The sequence below is a fragment of the Cydia amplana genome, chromosome 26 (genome assembly GCF_948474715.1).
Source record: "Cydia amplana chromosome 26, ilCydAmpl1.1, whole genome shotgun sequence".
Classification (NCBI taxonomy): Eukaryota; Metazoa; Arthropoda; class Insecta; order Lepidoptera; family Tortricidae; genus Cydia; species Cydia amplana.
This window is the reverse complement of record NC_086094.1, coordinates 3,425,988-3,442,904: the sequence shown is the minus strand read 5'-3', so window position 1 is coordinate 3,442,904 and position 16,917 is coordinate 3,425,988. Positions and strand designations below refer to the sequence as shown.

At 39.7% G+C, this 16,917-nt stretch overlaps 1 protein-coding gene across 1 annotated transcript in view; it reads left to right on the top strand.

Moving 5' to 3' along the window:
• The window catches only part of LOC134660121 (gelsolin, cytoplasmic-like), a 43,375-nt gene extending 26,861 nt beyond the window's left edge, over positions 1 to 16,514 (top strand). Inside the window, exons 10-22 of the mRNA XM_063515824.1 lie at positions 78 to 140; positions 1,282 to 1,393; positions 2,072 to 2,192; positions 2,893 to 3,049; positions 3,237 to 3,302; positions 3,789 to 3,861; positions 4,592 to 4,686; positions 5,474 to 5,599; positions 12,445 to 12,565; positions 13,226 to 13,371; positions 14,442 to 14,552; positions 15,221 to 15,337; positions 16,462 to 16,514. Of these exons, the coding sequence (XP_063371894.1) occupies positions 78 to 140; positions 1,282 to 1,393; positions 2,072 to 2,192; positions 2,893 to 3,049; positions 3,237 to 3,302; positions 3,789 to 3,861; positions 4,592 to 4,686; positions 5,474 to 5,599; positions 12,445 to 12,565; positions 13,226 to 13,371; positions 14,442 to 14,552; positions 15,221 to 15,337; positions 16,462 to 16,506 (1,353 nt within the window). The 3' untranslated portion in view covers positions 16,507 to 16,514. The remainder of the gene's footprint in view (positions 1 to 77; positions 141 to 1,281; positions 1,394 to 2,071; positions 2,193 to 2,892; positions 3,050 to 3,236; positions 3,303 to 3,788; positions 3,862 to 4,591; positions 4,687 to 5,473; positions 5,600 to 12,444; positions 12,566 to 13,225; positions 13,372 to 14,441; positions 14,553 to 15,220; positions 15,338 to 16,461) is intronic.
• The last annotated feature ends 403 nt before the right edge of the window (positions 16,515 to 16,917 follow it).

Genomic DNA, 16,917 nt, shown 5'->3' with positions numbered 1-16,917 from the left:
AGTAGCACCATATGTACCTACTGTAAAAATTTAAGACATCACATAAAATCATTAATGTATTATTTTTTTGCCTTCAGGAAAAGTCTGAAGCTATGAACAAGGCCCAGCAATATTTGAGCGCCAAGAACTATCCTAAATGGGTGAGTTTTCATCTGTTACATGATCTACTAGTACCACAGTGTTATTTTTATAGAAAATTCAGACAAATCAAACATTAAACACTATCTTAGACATACTATTTTGCTTTGCACTGACATGGCATCATCATCCATTAAAAATCATTGACGTATAATATCTAAGGACGGGCTAATGGGGCACTAAACATCGTACCTACTAGTTCAGCGGTGCTACCCACGAATTCGAGCCAATCGTGCAGTCTACCGCGACTAGTTGCGACCAATAGCGCGCGTAATGCGAACTTGTCAACCAATCGCGCGCGTGATGCGAACTCATCAACCAATCACGTTGTAGCGATTTCACACCGCTGTACTGGTCCCTGTTATGCCTCATTATTATTGCCCGTAAAGCCAGTCCCTAGATATCTATGTTAATGTTCAAAATCTTGTCAATGAAGCAACCCAGCGTGATACCACACAAAAGATAGATACCTAGATAAAAAAAAGAAATAAATAGAAAGAAATAATAGAAATAGAAAGAGAGGAAAAGAAAAATTTTAAGTGCCTAGTATTATGACATGTAAATAGTTATTTGTACAACAAGAGATCAAAGTTTGATATTTCTTCGAGTGCTTATTTTGAGTCCCGTGCAAGCGAAAGATTCTATATTAGATTCACGAGCGTAGCGAATCGACGACTTTAGAATCTTGAGCGTAGTAAGGGACTCAAAAGCGCACGAGATGTAAATAACTTTGATCTCGTGTAGTTCACAAAACTTTTCACCTCATCAGTGAGAACATATTAGAGAACCCGAAAAATGTATTCCTTCTTCATCACTTACCTATTCACTCATGTTTTCTTAAGATATACCAACAATTACGATCATTTATTGATAAAAAATATTTTTCACCTCAGCAGCTCGAACAAGGGTAGGTACTTTGCTACTTAAAAACAGTGAGACAAATGTGCAAAATGTAATTTTGCTCACTGTTTTTAAGTAGCAAAGTACCCTTGTTCGAGTTGCTGAGATGAAAAATATTTTTTATCAATAAATGATCGTATCGTATCGTATTGTAAAATTCAGTTTCTTCTTAACTTGATCCATATTGGTTTCTTAGTTTGTCTCTCACAAAAACAAACTAAACATATATTTTTATGTTACCAGGTGCATGTAACCAGGATTCCCCAGGGTACAGAGCCGGCCGCTTTCAAGCAATACTTCGCCACTTGGAGGGATGTTGGCATGGCACACAACCGCTTGGTTAGGTCGCTCAGTGGTGAGTCACAATTCGGTCCCTATTCCCAAGATTATTGGATCTTATTGGAAGTTGTGTTTGAAATCAAGTTCTCAAATATGGAAAGGGGGAACATGTCACGATTAAGGTTAAGATTATAATTAATGCAGATGACCTTAGTGAGTTAGGTAGCTTAGATGGACTTATTAAGAATAGTAGAGTGATGTTAACCAAGGGATGAAAGGCAGTCATTTCTGCCGAGGTAGTTTGACGCTCGAACGCAGTGAGAGCGCCAATAGTCCGAGGCTGAAATTATGCCTTTCACCCGAGTTAATCACTATACTTTTCATTTCGAATACGAGGAAAGTAATATGCATGTTTTTTTTTAATATGACTAAGTAAGTATACCTACATTTTTATAGTATTTCTTGAGGGTACTTTTAATTAAGGATTTAGGCAAAAGTATCGTTATTTATGGAATGGGGAGTGAAATATCAGAATGGTAATTATATAAGAAATCCATTGAAACCGAAATTTCAATTGCTTATCGTAAAAAAAACGAAAAAAGTCTTACTTGAAACGTAAAAGGCTCTAGTGTAGAAAGGTATAATTTTCTGCACACCTTTTAGAACAACAACGACCCTCTTTCAGAGCATGTGAAATAAAAATGTCTATACTAATATACTATACTTTATAATATTCTTTACAATGACCGTACAGATGAAGAATACTTCAATGGGGACGAAGCTACATCCGCGAAGCGTGCTCGAGTTGCTGGCAAGACTGGCTCCGCCCGCGGCTTTATGCCTGACCAGGGCGATGGCGAATACGTAGTCTACAGGTTAGTATCATCATCATACTCAGTTGTAAGTAGAGTGGCGACATCTGTGAAGCGTGCCCGCGTGGCTGGGAAGACTGGCTCCGCCCGCGGCTTTATGCCTGACCAGGGCGATGGCACGTAGTCTACAGGTTAGTATCATCATCATCATGCTGTTGTAAGCAGAGTGGTTTCCTCATAGTGGCAGTGGACATTTGCAAAGTTAGCAAAGGTATAGGTAGGCTTTAGGTAATGGTTTCTCCACTACCCAAAGGTTGTCTGGAAGAGATCGCTGTTTAGCGATAAGACCGCCCGTTGTTACCTCTGTCTTTATGCACTATATATGTGTGTCTCTCTGTAAATGTTTTATTGAGGTTGTGCAATAAAGAGTTGTATGTTGTATTGTATTGTAGGTATACCAAAATAGTTCGGATAGAAGGCCTTACAATAAGGCCTGAGTAGACGCTCGAAGCGGAGCGTTCGGCGGGGCGTGCAGCGTAGCTGTGGGCTCACGCGTGATGTGAGCAGCGTGCACTAAGGCCGCTCCTATACGTGCGCATTTGTTTAACATGCACGCCGCACGCCTCGCCCCGCTGCACGCACAACATGAGCGTCCACTCAGGCCTTACACTAAGTTGTGGCAACAACCGCGAATGCTGAATCCGAGCCTCGAGCTCTTTTTTCGTATATAACATCCATTACAGCTAATAATTATCTTCTCCAGAATCGAAGGGCTAGAGCTGACGAAGGCGTATGATTCTGCCTCGCCCGGCACTGAACCCGGCAAGCGTTTCGGCGAGCTGTACCAAGGCGACTCTTACGTCATCCAGTACGAGTACCAGGGCGACACGGGCCGCGGCCATATTGTTTACTTTTGGCTGGTAAGTTGCAGTGATATTACAAAGTATTCTTTAATTGCTACTTAATAAAGGGGTACATATATGTATTTTGGATTTCACGAGCCTATAAATCCCGGTCTTTTAATAGGCTTGCGAGGGGATATAGATTTTTATTTATTTATTATTATTAACTGACTAGATATCACTAACACTATTATTATGTTCGCAGGGCAAGGATTCTACCTTAGACGAGAAGACCGCAGCGGCGATTCAATCTGTTGGCCTTGACAACGCGGTAAGTCTTTGTCCGACTTTATGGGTAACCCCACACTAGCGTCTCCCGAGCGTTGGCGTCTAGAGTGAACTCTATAGCTACTGCTCGACGCAACTGCGCAGCGACGCCATTTTCCATACCGCCCTGTAGACAACATGCCAATCGCTAACGCTCCGTAGCAAACGAAACACAACTGTAACACTTATATGGAAGAGCGTTAGAGAGACACAAAGCGATTCGATGGCGAAATGATAGCGAATGTCACCTCGGCTAGGCCGCAGACGCCGACGCTCAAAAGATGCTAGTGGGGGGGTGGTCGTGTGATGCCACATCACCGGCCTAGCCAAGCTGACAACCGCTATCGCTTCGACAACAAACACTTTGTGTCTCTCTATCACTCTTCCATATTAGTGCGACAGTGACAGTTGCGTTTCGATCGCTACGGAGCGTAAGCGATTGGCACGTTGGCTACGCGGCCAGTTGTTATTATTTAGCTTTTCGTTGCAGCTCTCTGGCAAAGCTACGCTGGTGAGGGTACCTCAGGGCGAGGAGCCTCAACACTTCCTCAAGATCTTCAAGGGTATGTTGAATACCAGCTCAATTACTCTGGTACCCTGGTACCAGATGAGGAGTGTCTTTTCAAAAGGGTTTATTTTTTCTGGGAATCTATTTCTAAATTGGACCTTAAGTTTTCTTGAGCAAGGTTCTCTCTAGAAGTACCGCTAAGAAAAAAATAAACCCTTTTGAAAAGACACTCCTCAGATGATAACTATTATACTTTATCGTGAACGTCCACGGCACGTTTTACCATTTAGTAGCTTTAGGTTCATGTTTTTAAATTTTTAGTTATCTTGTTCTCGAGTAGAGACCGCGTATCGGCAAACGTAGCGTAGGACGCCCTCAAACTAGATGGAGCGATGACCCTTGCAAGGCGGCTGGCAAGACCTGGATCAGAGTTGCCGCAAATCGTGCTCAATGGCGACGAGAGGACGATGATGATGATGATGATGATGATGATGATGATGATGAATTATATTGTTTGTATTGTAGGTATTATGCATATTGAAAAGAGACCTTATTGTCGATGGCGCTTACGCCGCACAGCGTCGCGCGGCATTATATTTATATCGGAGCATCGTTAATAATGGCGTAAGCGCCATCGACAATAAGGTCCCTTTTCATAGATAACGTCACAATTTATCTTTTTCTAAAATGATGACATAATGTTTTGTTAAGTTAGGTATTTTTCTTTGTTAAAGAGTATTTTAAAAAGGGATTATGGTTTAACTAATAACGTGGTATTCCATCAGGTCGCCTGGTAACTCTGCTGGGTGGGAAAGCCTCCGGGTTCAGGAACTCCAACCAGAAGGACAACTACGACACCGACGGCGTCAGGCTCTTCAGGGTGAGTTATTTATTCATTTAGAAATTTAAATCAGGCAACAAGGCCTATATTACAAATACCTTACAGACTAACATACATATGTACATTAGCTGAGTGAGGCATATTGCAGCTGTAACAGATATTGAATTCTCCAAATATATTTAATTACAGGAACGGGTCTACCGCGATATAATTTAATTGTTTTTACCTTAACTAAAACATCATCCTTTGTTTTAGATAAAAACAATGAAATTATATCGCGGTAGACCCGTTCGTGTAATTAAATATGTGTACAAAATGCGCCAAATATGGTGAGGCGTCTTTTTTTAGCGTTTATATACCTATACAAATACAAATGCATTTATTTCATTACTATATAATCTTGCCTGCGATATACTATGATAAGTAAATGGAAGACAGATATAAAATTGCATTTTTACACAACATCGAGCCTACCCAAGATGACGACAATCGTACCTACATCGACAAACGCTATTAAATGAATAGAAACATATATAGAGTTACACGAAAAGTCACGTGACTATATTTCCATACAATACTTATTTAACTTTCCATTGGCGTTTACTATTAACGATTGTCATGTTGGCTAGGCCCCCAGATAGACATATTAGTTGCAGTTTTCAGTAAACGATGCTTTCTAGCTAGGTTTTTACGTGGTTTTTAAACGGTTTTATTTAGCTTGACCCCGAATCTTCTTTGTATATATAGGTAGGTATATCTACTGTTTATGCTTCAAATCTTGCAATTAAGATGGATCTGTTATCAATTAATATGTATTTGATGGTAGATCCACGGAACCAAGGCAGCTGATGACATGAGGGCAGAACAGGTGCCAGAAGTCACCAGCAGTCTGCAGCCCGAGGATGTGTTCCTTCTGGAGACGCCTAACAAGATCTACGTGTGGCATGGACAGGTGATGATGATCCATTCTTTGCTATCGATGGATATATCAAAAATATTAAGATGATACTGTAAACCTTCTCAATGATTGCTCCTTGTATGAAGTAATCCTCAAATGTATAAAAAAGAAACCTTTATGTAGGTACATAGTTATAATTCCAAAGAGTTGTTGGTCCCTGGACAACAACAAATTTTGGTGCGTGGCCCTTTATATCTGAAAGTTTAGGAACCACTGATTTATTATTTGAATGTAAGATGATGAATTGATGACTGAAAGAAAGACTGGTTCATACCACATTGGTGGTAAATAAGTATAGGGCCCGCCTAAATTTTTATTTTTTTTATTGAAAATAACATGGAAATATAAAACATGTGTACCACAATAAAAAGATTCGCCAAACTGCGGGGCAGTTTGTTGGCGATGCAAGGGTAATGGTAATGGGGTTAGCAACTGTCAGTTTTGCATAGAATGGCGCCATCATAGCTCGCCCCTTTTTCTATGAGATTATACTTAAAGGGCAGGCATCCAGGGCATTAAAAAAACAAAAATTTGACACAATTCTAGGGATTCACAGGGCAAGCTATGATGGCGCCATCTGCTAAATACTTCGACCGGCCAACCCCATTGAAAGCGGTCACCGTAATCTATGGACAGGCAGCCCAAGAGACGTCACATAGGTGACACTACGTATACTTAGTGTAAGGGTAAAAACACCAGAGCACCATTTATAACAATATTTATTAGGGAATCACAATAATAATCAGAGTTTTGGACTTAGGTAATACGCGACGCTGATCACGCGCAAAAACCGATCTCTAGATGACAGACGTCATAGTGTTGCTCTATCCCCGGTTCTCGTAGTGATGTCAAGACCGCTGTTTGACGATGCCGCCTTTTAGCTCGGCCATCGCCTGACCCGACCAGCGCCCCGCAGGTCACTGTCATCAGTGCAGCCACTGAAGTCTGCCACAGCCAACGCAGTCGCAGCAAGCTGGGTCTTCACCAGGTGGATGTAGCCTCCACCAGTTCAATATTCTGCGAATTGAACAAGCACCTTTTACGCTCAGCCGATATACAAGCCTTGGTCCTTTTGAGTAATTCGACTCGAGTTCCGTTGAAACGGTCTATTTCGTTATTGTCAACTTACACCAAGATATTTAGTTCTATTTCAGTCGAATTGGAGTAAGGGCTTAAGCCGACTGAACCAAATGTAAGAAAGCATGACCAGGCTAGGTACCAAATAATCCGTGGTATGAGAGGTGTTAGGATATGCAAGTCTGCTCAGCACTTGCTTGAAATACACAAAAGGCTTAATTCACGTGCATATGACACCAAGAGGATATAAATACCAATTAATTAATTATGCAAGTAATAAAATATTGCGATGAGCGTGAAATCTAGCGGCAGGTAGATAAACCACCCCCCTTTTTTTTTGTAACACCATCTGTCATAAATTATTTTCTTGTGAATAACATCATATAACTTGGAAGGATTTATTAGATATTTATAAATCTCTAGCATGTATACCCATGCAGCTAACCCAAACCTTCCATGAGCGGTGCATTTCATACTGACCGCTTAACGTAACAATGACTATTTGTGTCGTTTTAAAAGCAAAGACTTGGAACAAACTCACAATTGGCTTCTACGTTGTAGGATGTAAGACTCCCTCGCATGCACGCACAAAAATGCGTACAACTCGTGAGAGGCTAACATGGGACACGTCTCATGCATGTGCGGAGCTGCCTAGGCTAGGACACCACTGCCCTTGTAGGCGCAACGACCGTAGAAGTCAGCCCTTCACGATAAGGTTGTCACGGAGCCCGGTGCACGCACTCGCTCCAACTGGGTATTTTGAACAGGCACTCCCTCCAACTCTACTGGATCCGGTACTTCGCCAGCGATCCCTAGAAGGTATAAGTGCAAGCAACCCTTTCAAGGTAACCTTGAGATCATCAGTCTTAAGGTCATTAAAATATCCTTTTGTAAACAAGGTCTCAAGCCAACCTCTCAAGGTCAACAACAAATAGTACGATACGATATAGATAAAACATTTATCGGTAGTAGAAATAATGGTCCTCTTAAGGATAATATCATATCACATGCAATGGTCCGCCTCTTAAAGCCTGCACTGCAGATACCAGGAACAACCATCCTCTTAAGGATAGTCTTATATCACATGCAATGGTCCGCCTTTTAAGGCCTGCACTGCAGCAAATACCAGTAACAACCATCCTCTTAAGGATAGTCTTATATCACATGCAATGGTCCGCCTCTTAAGGCCTACACTGCAAATACCAGTAACAACCATCCTCTTAAGGATAGCCTTATATCACATGCAATGGTCCACCTCTTAAGGCCTACACTGCAAATACAAGTAACAACCATCCTCTTAATGATAGCCTTATATCACATGCAATGGTCCACCTCTTAAGGCCTACACTGCAAATACAAGTAACAACCATCCTCTTAAGGAAAGTCTTATATCACATGCAATGGTCCACCTCTTAAGGCCTACACTGCAAATACAAGTAACAACCATCCTCTTAAGGATAGTCTTATATCACATGCAATGGCCCGCCTCTTAAGGTCTACACTGCAAATACCAGTAACAACCATCCTCTTAAGGAAAGTCTTATATCACATGCAATGGTCCACCTCTTAAGGCCTACACTGCAAATACAAGTAACAACCATCCTCTTAAGGATAGTCTTATATCACATGCAATGGTCCACCTCTTAAGGCCTACACTGCAAATACAAGTAACAACCATCCTCTTAAGGAAAGTCTTATATCACATGCAATGGTCCGCCTCTTAAGGCCTACACTGCAAATACCAGTAACAACCATCCTCTGAAGGATAGTCTTATATCACATGCAATGGTCCGCCTCTTAAGGCCTACACTGCAAATACCTGTAACAACCATCCTCTGAAGGATAGTCTTATATCACATGCAATGGTCCGCTTCTTAAAGCCTACACTGCAAATATCAGCAACAACCACCCTCTCAAGGATAGTGACAAGCAACAGGCCGCTCCTTAAAGCCTCTGTTGCGATTACCGGCGCCAGGAAGTAGCCTATTAAGGATAGCATCCCTTGCCAAGACTAAAGTAACAGCCCTTCTTAAAGAGCACATAATAATTAAAGCTCTATAGCAGACATTGAAGAGAGTAAGTAATATAAATAAAATAATCACTCAGTTCTCAATCCGAGTGTCTAATAAAATTAATCAAGCACAATGTGTTTATTTTAGTCGGCAAACCCGTTAACAAAACACATAAGTATGACAACAGTAACCCAGTTCTAAATCTGGGATAAAACAAAATCACAACTCGATTCCAAACTCGAGAGTAAGTAATATAAATAAAATAATCACTCAGTTCTCAATCCGAGCGTCTAATAAAATTAATCAAGCACAATGTGTTTATTTTAGTCGGCAAACCCGTTAACAAAACACATAAGTATGACAACAGTAACCCAGTTCTAAATCTGGGATAAAACAAAATCACAACTCGATTCCGAACTCGAGAGTAAGTAATATAAATAAAATAATCACTCAGTTCTCAATCCGAGTGTCTCATAAAATTATATCTCAGTTCCTAATCTGAGAATATACTCGTAGTCAGTTCTTAATCTGAAAACGGTACCTGAAATAACAGCATTTGCCCTTAACATGGGAAATATAAAATAATAAGCAGTTGCTACCTTATTGCATGCAACCAATTGTAAATGATCATGTGCAACTTGGCTTGCCTCTTCCGTGCCCCTAAATAAAGGCAACACTCTTACTATACCAACATTGAACTACAGTAGAGCCTGAACAGAAGTTCATGTTATCGAGGTTCCTCTCTTACCCAGGTTCGCCTTATCGAGGTTTCACAAATTGTATTTTTCAACCATCATGAAGTGTATATTGATAATGACCAATCAGTCAAATCATGGCACATATGCTTAAACCATAAAGCTTCCAATCCCAAGACACACATGGTTGATTTTCTCCAGCTGTGCATGTGCATTTTATGTGTAGATAACTCAACACATCATCATCCAGGTTAACTTATACCTGCACAAAACTAAATAATTTTGTTAAATGCCATGCAAGCACACATTGTAAGATAAATGAGTTCATAACATAATAAACCACAATTTATGCATTTTTCAAAACAATGAAATACATACTTAGTGAACCCACAAAATTTGTGAAACATATTATTATTTATAACTTCTGATTTATGAAACCCAGAAGTAATAAAAGTGTACTGTTTATTAATGCCAACGGTACCATAACACACTACAAGTTCAGACGAAAACCGTCAATAACTTCAAACAGTAGCTCATGACATGATATTCTTCGCTCATGACATGATATTCTTCGGTCAATGTTCATTAGCAGTGAATGGGTTAAAATAGTTATTTGGAAAGCTTTAACCAAGCTATTTACCTTCGTTTAATATTCACCCATAAAACGCTTATCGGACTGGAACGTTTAGAGTCCAGTCGCACTTGTATGTAAAAGACATGTATCATGTAGACCGTCAATATCCATATTGACTCCTGAAAGTATTTACCTCGCTTACCATTAGCAACAACCTGCTTTACCAGTGTCATACTCAGCTCAGTAAATATCTTGTTCAATATGTCCATCTCTTTGACAAGATTTTAACCTTGGAAATTCATCAAACTTCATCAGTAATAAAGTTTTGTTATAATGAAATGCATCTGAAACATACTGTTAGAACACAAATGATTATCATTGTCAATAACTCAAACACTTGACAATGTCATGCCAATAACTTTCATTAGTTTGGTAAGTCTGTTTAAATATATGTCTTTGGTTCATTTTATAACATGACATTTTGTGAAAAATATTTGCAATGCAAACTTAAACCAACATCCCAATGAACAAAACAACAACCACAACATACTATAAGCTGTATGCAATTAATTTGTATGAACATTCATAAGATTTTTCATACATAGAACCAATCAATAATATGTACAGACAGAAATTTTGTCAACATTTCAAATGATTTACTGCCTTATTTATCAGTATGTCTGCAACTTAATGTTAATTGCGAGAATGCATGAGGTTATATGTGATATGGACTGTCTTTTAAAATGTTCAGCCCGAGGAGGCTCCGGAAACATGGAGTGACTACATTTGTCACAGACGATACTAACCAGCTACAAATAAATGTCACCTTTCGCTTATTCACAAAGCGCACTTTACTAACCACACACAGTCAATGTAACACATACTGACCGTTAGTATACATGTACAACATGAACAAACATTTTATTTCTAAATAAATACCTCATTTTCCATGACATCGGAGAATAGCCACTTATCAACATATTTTCTCCATATATGAATTATGAGCACTAGGACATAATATACCTGGCATCCATAACCAATTAACAAATATTACCCATGTCCATTTGGGTTTATTATAGAGGCCTGACCCGATAGTCACTCTAGTGCGTTCAACGACGGTATGGTTGTTCAATTCAAGAATCATTGCTGTCAAATTTCTGGAAATTACACAAACCAAAAACACACCAACAAAGCATTATTTCAGTTGCAATAAGCATGTGTAATATCACACACACACACACACACACACACACACACATATGAAACAACAAGTAATTTCTCCTCATTGTCGTTGTAACCAATATTCCAGTGTTTTTGAAAACTTGTAATCTATTTTAATTTGACTGAAAGGATAAAGTATTAAATAGCACTCATTGTTAATCATGAAAGCATAATACCAACATACATATAGTATCAATCAAGGCTAAGTTTACATTACCAAACTTGTTTTATAATATGCTTTTTACTTGAATGTAAATTTCACCACGACACAAACTAGAAAATGTTCATAGCATTTTGTCAATATGTCATGTAGACACACATGTGTACTTAATCACATTATGTTATGTATCTGAAAGCACATGAATTACCAAAATAACACAACATATAAGTGAGGCAGTGAATATTTACCACTATGGCCCCGTAGTATTGTTAGGTGTTGGATCAACACAGACTTCTTACCTGAGTTAACTTTTACCTGAGTTACTCTATAATCCCAAGGATTTATTTCATTCATACCAATATCAAAATTCAATTGTACCTAATGGTATCTGTCAGCTTATGTCTTGTGATCTTCTGCTGTGAATATTGTAATACATACATGCCAGCAGCTTTATTACACTGTCAATATGTTTTATTTTTGACAGTCATGATCATTGATGTACATAAACTGAAATAGGTATCTGAAATCAAACACAAAACACACAAAACACACGGCAAAGGTACGATACGCCAGCCAATAGCCGGCACAGGTTAGTTTTGTAGGCTATTCTTGTAGGTATGATTTTGACACCAATCTTGGACTTTGTATATTTAAGTCCCTAACTGATGAGTGGTGTTGGTGCATTTACTCATTACAATCAGATTAACGATCAGAACAATGAAACAAGGAAGGACTACGCGCGGTAAATTTCGTAATGTCAATTTCGACAAATTATATCGTAGTAGGCGGGAATCCACTATCGCACTTCTGAAGCTGTAAGGGTAAAAACACCAGAGCACCATTTATAACAATATTTATTAGGGAATCACAATAATAATCAGAGTTTTGGACTTAGGTAATACGCGACGCTGATCACGCGCAAAAACCGATCTCTAGATGACAGACGTCATAGTGTTGCTCTATCCCCGGTTCTCGTAGTGATGTCAAGACCGCTGTTTGACGATGCCGCCTTTTATTAGTAACTTATCCAATATCTATTTATGTAAGGTATTTATAGTTATGTCTATTTTGCGTTTACAACCGAATAATCAAAACTTCAGACCTCCAGCGATGTGGAACAACAGGAGGCCGCACAATTTGTGGAAAGAATCCTCGGCGCGGATAAAGAGTTCGAGGTCATCACTCAAGGAAACGAGCCTGACGACTTCTGGTCCTATCTGAGTAAGTAGACATCGGTTATTTGTGCAAATTTTGGCTCATATTTAAGCGCAGCCACCATATAAAGTAATTCATGTCCACCTTTAAACCTCAGAACAGAACCAACATCCATACCAATTGTCCAGCATACCATAGTCATTTACTATACTAAACCACCATAGATACTACCAACAGTACCAACCATGGTCCACCAGTCATAGTATGACTATAGGTAGGAGATAGTAGTAGCTAGATAGATGACAACTCTATTGGTTTATTGATGGGTCTCAAGTTTCCCTCATTATTATCAGTCATTGACAGGGACATTGTCCTATTGTGTTCGATTCTGGAACTTCTTCTGATTTACCGACTAAGTGTAAGGCCTGAGTGGACGCTCGCTCGGCGACGCGTGCAGCGTGGCTGTGGGCTCACGCGTGATGTGAGCAGCGTGCACTAAGGCCGCTCCTATACGTGCGCATTTGTTTAACATGCACGCCGCACGCCCCGCCCCGCTGCACGCACAACAAGAGCGTCCACTCAGGCCTTACACTAAGCGTTACCCATATCCTTGGCAGTGAAAAAACAGTTTCCACCCTCCTTCCTTTTTTTCCTCGTTTCTATTGTTTCAAAATCTGATCGTGTCCGAAGAATAATTAAATTCACACAATGAAATTTCCCTTTCAGCCGGTGATGCCTCGCAAGTGTCCAGCACTGAAGCGTGGCGCGAGAGGGTGACCAAGCGCCTCGGTGCTGAGCCAAGACTCTTTGATGCCGATCTCTCTGGCAACAGCGCTGTTAGCTTCGAGGAGATTTTCAACATTGAACAGAAGGTAAGAACCTTGAAGAGTCAGCTCTATTTGATGCAGATTTTTCATCCTTGCCTTCCAGGTCATCAGAATTTAATAAAGACTAGCGAGTGATGAACGAAGTCGGTTCAGAACCGTGTCTTTTTAACGCCGATCAGTATTTAACGGTTGTGTTATCGCAATTTATTTTATAGCGAATAGGTAATCGCTAAATTAGGTCAATCAAATAAGATCCAAAATGTATTTTGAGGAATTAATTCTCAGCAAGCTAGAAATCGTTTTAATACCTTCATTTGGTTCTAAATTAAATGCGTGTAATCAGAGTTTGCTCAATTCCAGGAGGTGTGCATAAATTTTGTAAGCCTTGGAAGATACATTTTCTTGGATTTCCAAACCACTTGATGTACGTAGAAGGAATCATCAATTACAATGTCACTACCAGATGACATAGATCTCTATGATATAGATCTAGTTACCTACATATATTTTTGTTTTGACTCATGAAAATTGTCTTGTCAAGTTCTGATTTGTGGGCAGCTGGGGATGAGGTAAATGCGAATGCGAATGTATCATTTTATAAACTTAGTATTTTATTAAAATTGTATTAGCGATAAGACCGCCTATTGTCTTTGTTTATGTTACTGTACATCTATTGTAACTACGAGTTTGGTGAGGTGTGCAATGCGTGCAATAATAGTAGTTTGTGTTACAAGGGATCAAAATGATAAGTATACGTATTTCTGTCAAGGGCGTACATTGAATCCTGAGCGTAATGAGCTAATGAGGGATTCAAGTGTTAACGCCCAAGACGAAATAATTTTGATACCGTGTGACACATACTGCTTTTCACATCAACTACGAGGAAAATAAAAAAATCTTAGTGTTGGTTGACACAATCTGATGCTTAAACAGCTAAGCTAAAAAAATAATGTGCAAAAAAAATTCAAAATAGTGTGCAGGAACAGAAAAGTGTTACTTTGATCCCTCCTAGCAGGGAGGAAAAGTGCCACTTTGATCCATCCTAGCAGGGAAGAAAAAGCTCTTTTCCGAATAGGTGGTGTGTAAAGAGTATTGTATTGTAATTGCATTCGCAGGCTCTACACCAAGACGATGTGTACGTGCTGGACTCGGGCGACGAGCTGTACGTGTGGATCGGCCAGGAGGCCAGTGACTCCATGAAGAAGGCTGGCAACCACATCGCTGAGGTATCACCACAGACTTTGCAAACACCACAAATTATGACGAATTTACGCAATTTCACTCGTTATTAAAATGGGAATAGTTATTTGTTTCAGTCGGGGGCAAAGTTGTTGTTTAACCGCTCGTGCTAATATTGATACCCGAGCAAGCGAAAGATTCCAAGACTGAACCACGAGCGTAGGTAGTAGTTCGAAAAATGGAATCTTGAGCGTTGCAAGGGTTTTGAAGCGCAAGGGTTAAACAAAATTTGCCCCCGAGTGAAACGAAAAAAAATTCACCAGACCAATCCGAAGAAAATATTAGGTAACTGTAAGATATCAAACAAACACAAACCAAATCAAATCCAAATGAATGTCATTAAATATTTAATATCATCCAAAATCATCATTTAAAAGTCAATTCTACTAGCAAACATAAGAAAACAACTCAAAATTTGCATTTGATTACTTTGCCTCACATGTGAATAAAATGCAACTTTGCAATCAGTTTCTGAACAATCAAGAGAGCATTTACCGGTTGATGTAGTGAAAAAGAAATTATCAATTACAAAAAAGGGAACCGCTTTCTTTATTTTGGCTGCCGACAGAAATATGATATGATGACGTAAACACGGCTTATTATGAAATCAATTCCCCCTTAGCTCTCTACATTTCCCTATTTTCTTTGTGTCCAGGCATACCTGAGGAAGGTGCGTCACGCCGGAACCTCGGTGGCGGTGGTCATCAAACAGGACCATGAGCCTGAGCTGTTCAAGGCTGCCTTCGGAGAGTGGGACCCTCAAATGTGGCTGGTAAGGACTTTGCCTTGGAACAAAAGTTGGAATAAATTTAAGATTTTACATCAATAATAGATAAATTTACTTTCAAAGTCACTTCTAAATAATATAATATAATCAAAGGGAATTTGAAATTATTAAATTAACGCCATCTACCCGACAGTAGGCCAAAGGTATGGTGCAATCTTTTCGAGAGATGGCGCCATAACCTCTGGCCTACTCGGGTAGATGACGTTAATTTCAATATTTAACAAATTAACACATATCCGTTAAAGAATAAGGTTCAAAGTCAAATGGCGTTCTAACAGTTTTAATCTTTTATCAAAAGATGGCAGTAAATGTACTGGGGCTACATAATATACCATGACAGTAACTCTCTATTCACTCTATTCTCTTTGATATAATATTGGACAAACTTTCACAAATCGACCTAGTCCCACGGTATATAAGCTCAATATATATACATACATACCTATAAGGTGTTGTGGGGAGGTACTAGACGACGATATACATTACAAAGAACATAGACCTTCAGGAAAAGAGCGTACTACCTACTTCCATCGTTAAGGCCGGCAACGCACTTACAACCCCTCTGGTGTTGCGGGTGTCCATAGGCGACGGTCATCGCTTACCATCGGGCGACCAGTCTACTCGTTTGCCTCTTAAATCATAAAAAAAGATACCTATTATAGAAATAGTTAAATACATAGAAAACATCCATAACTTAAACTGTTTAGACGACAACGGTTGCACTCACTTGAATTTTTAGTCGCTATTGGCGACATGTTTCGGGCCCTTCGGGGGTCCTTCCTCAGGCTCGAGTGCTGGCGGCGACTGCAACTCGTGCACTGATCGCGCCGCCCGCCTCGTCACTTGTTGCGCGCGCGCTGAAAGGGCGGGGGCGGGGGGATCAGTGCACGAGTTGCAGTCGCCGCGAGCACTCGAGCCTGAGGAAGGACCCCCGAAGGGCCCGAAACATGTCGCCAATAGCGACTAAAAATTCAAGTGAGTGAAACCGTTGTCGTCTAAGCAGTTTAAAATATGTCTCACGAAAGTTTAATATAACTTATTTAGGAACAAATGTCTGTAATAAATACACGATTAAAATTTCTTAACAGCCACTTTTTTTTTTTTTTCAGAAAAACAAGAGTTCCGAGGAAGAAATCAACAATGATATTGAATAATAATTATTGATGTCGAATAAGAATAAATATGTGACGTTATCTATGAAAAGGGACCTTATTGTCGATGGCGCTTACGCGATTATTAACGATGCGCCGATATAAATACAACGCCGCGCGACGCTGTGCGGCGTAAGCGCCATCGACAATAAGGTCCCTTTTCATAGATAATGCCCCATATTTTAAATAGAGAGCACAAATAATGTGATATAACTAATAAGAGATGTAAACTCATTTTTATAACCTCGTGAAATAAATGTTTCTATAAATACCTACATGTGTGATTTATGTTATTCCGGTGCATAGTCAATATGCCAATCGTTTACGCTCTGTAGCGAAAGAAACGTAACTGTCACTGTCGCACAAACATGGAGGGCTGATAGAGTTAGACCAAGAAAAGTCTGCAGCGATTTT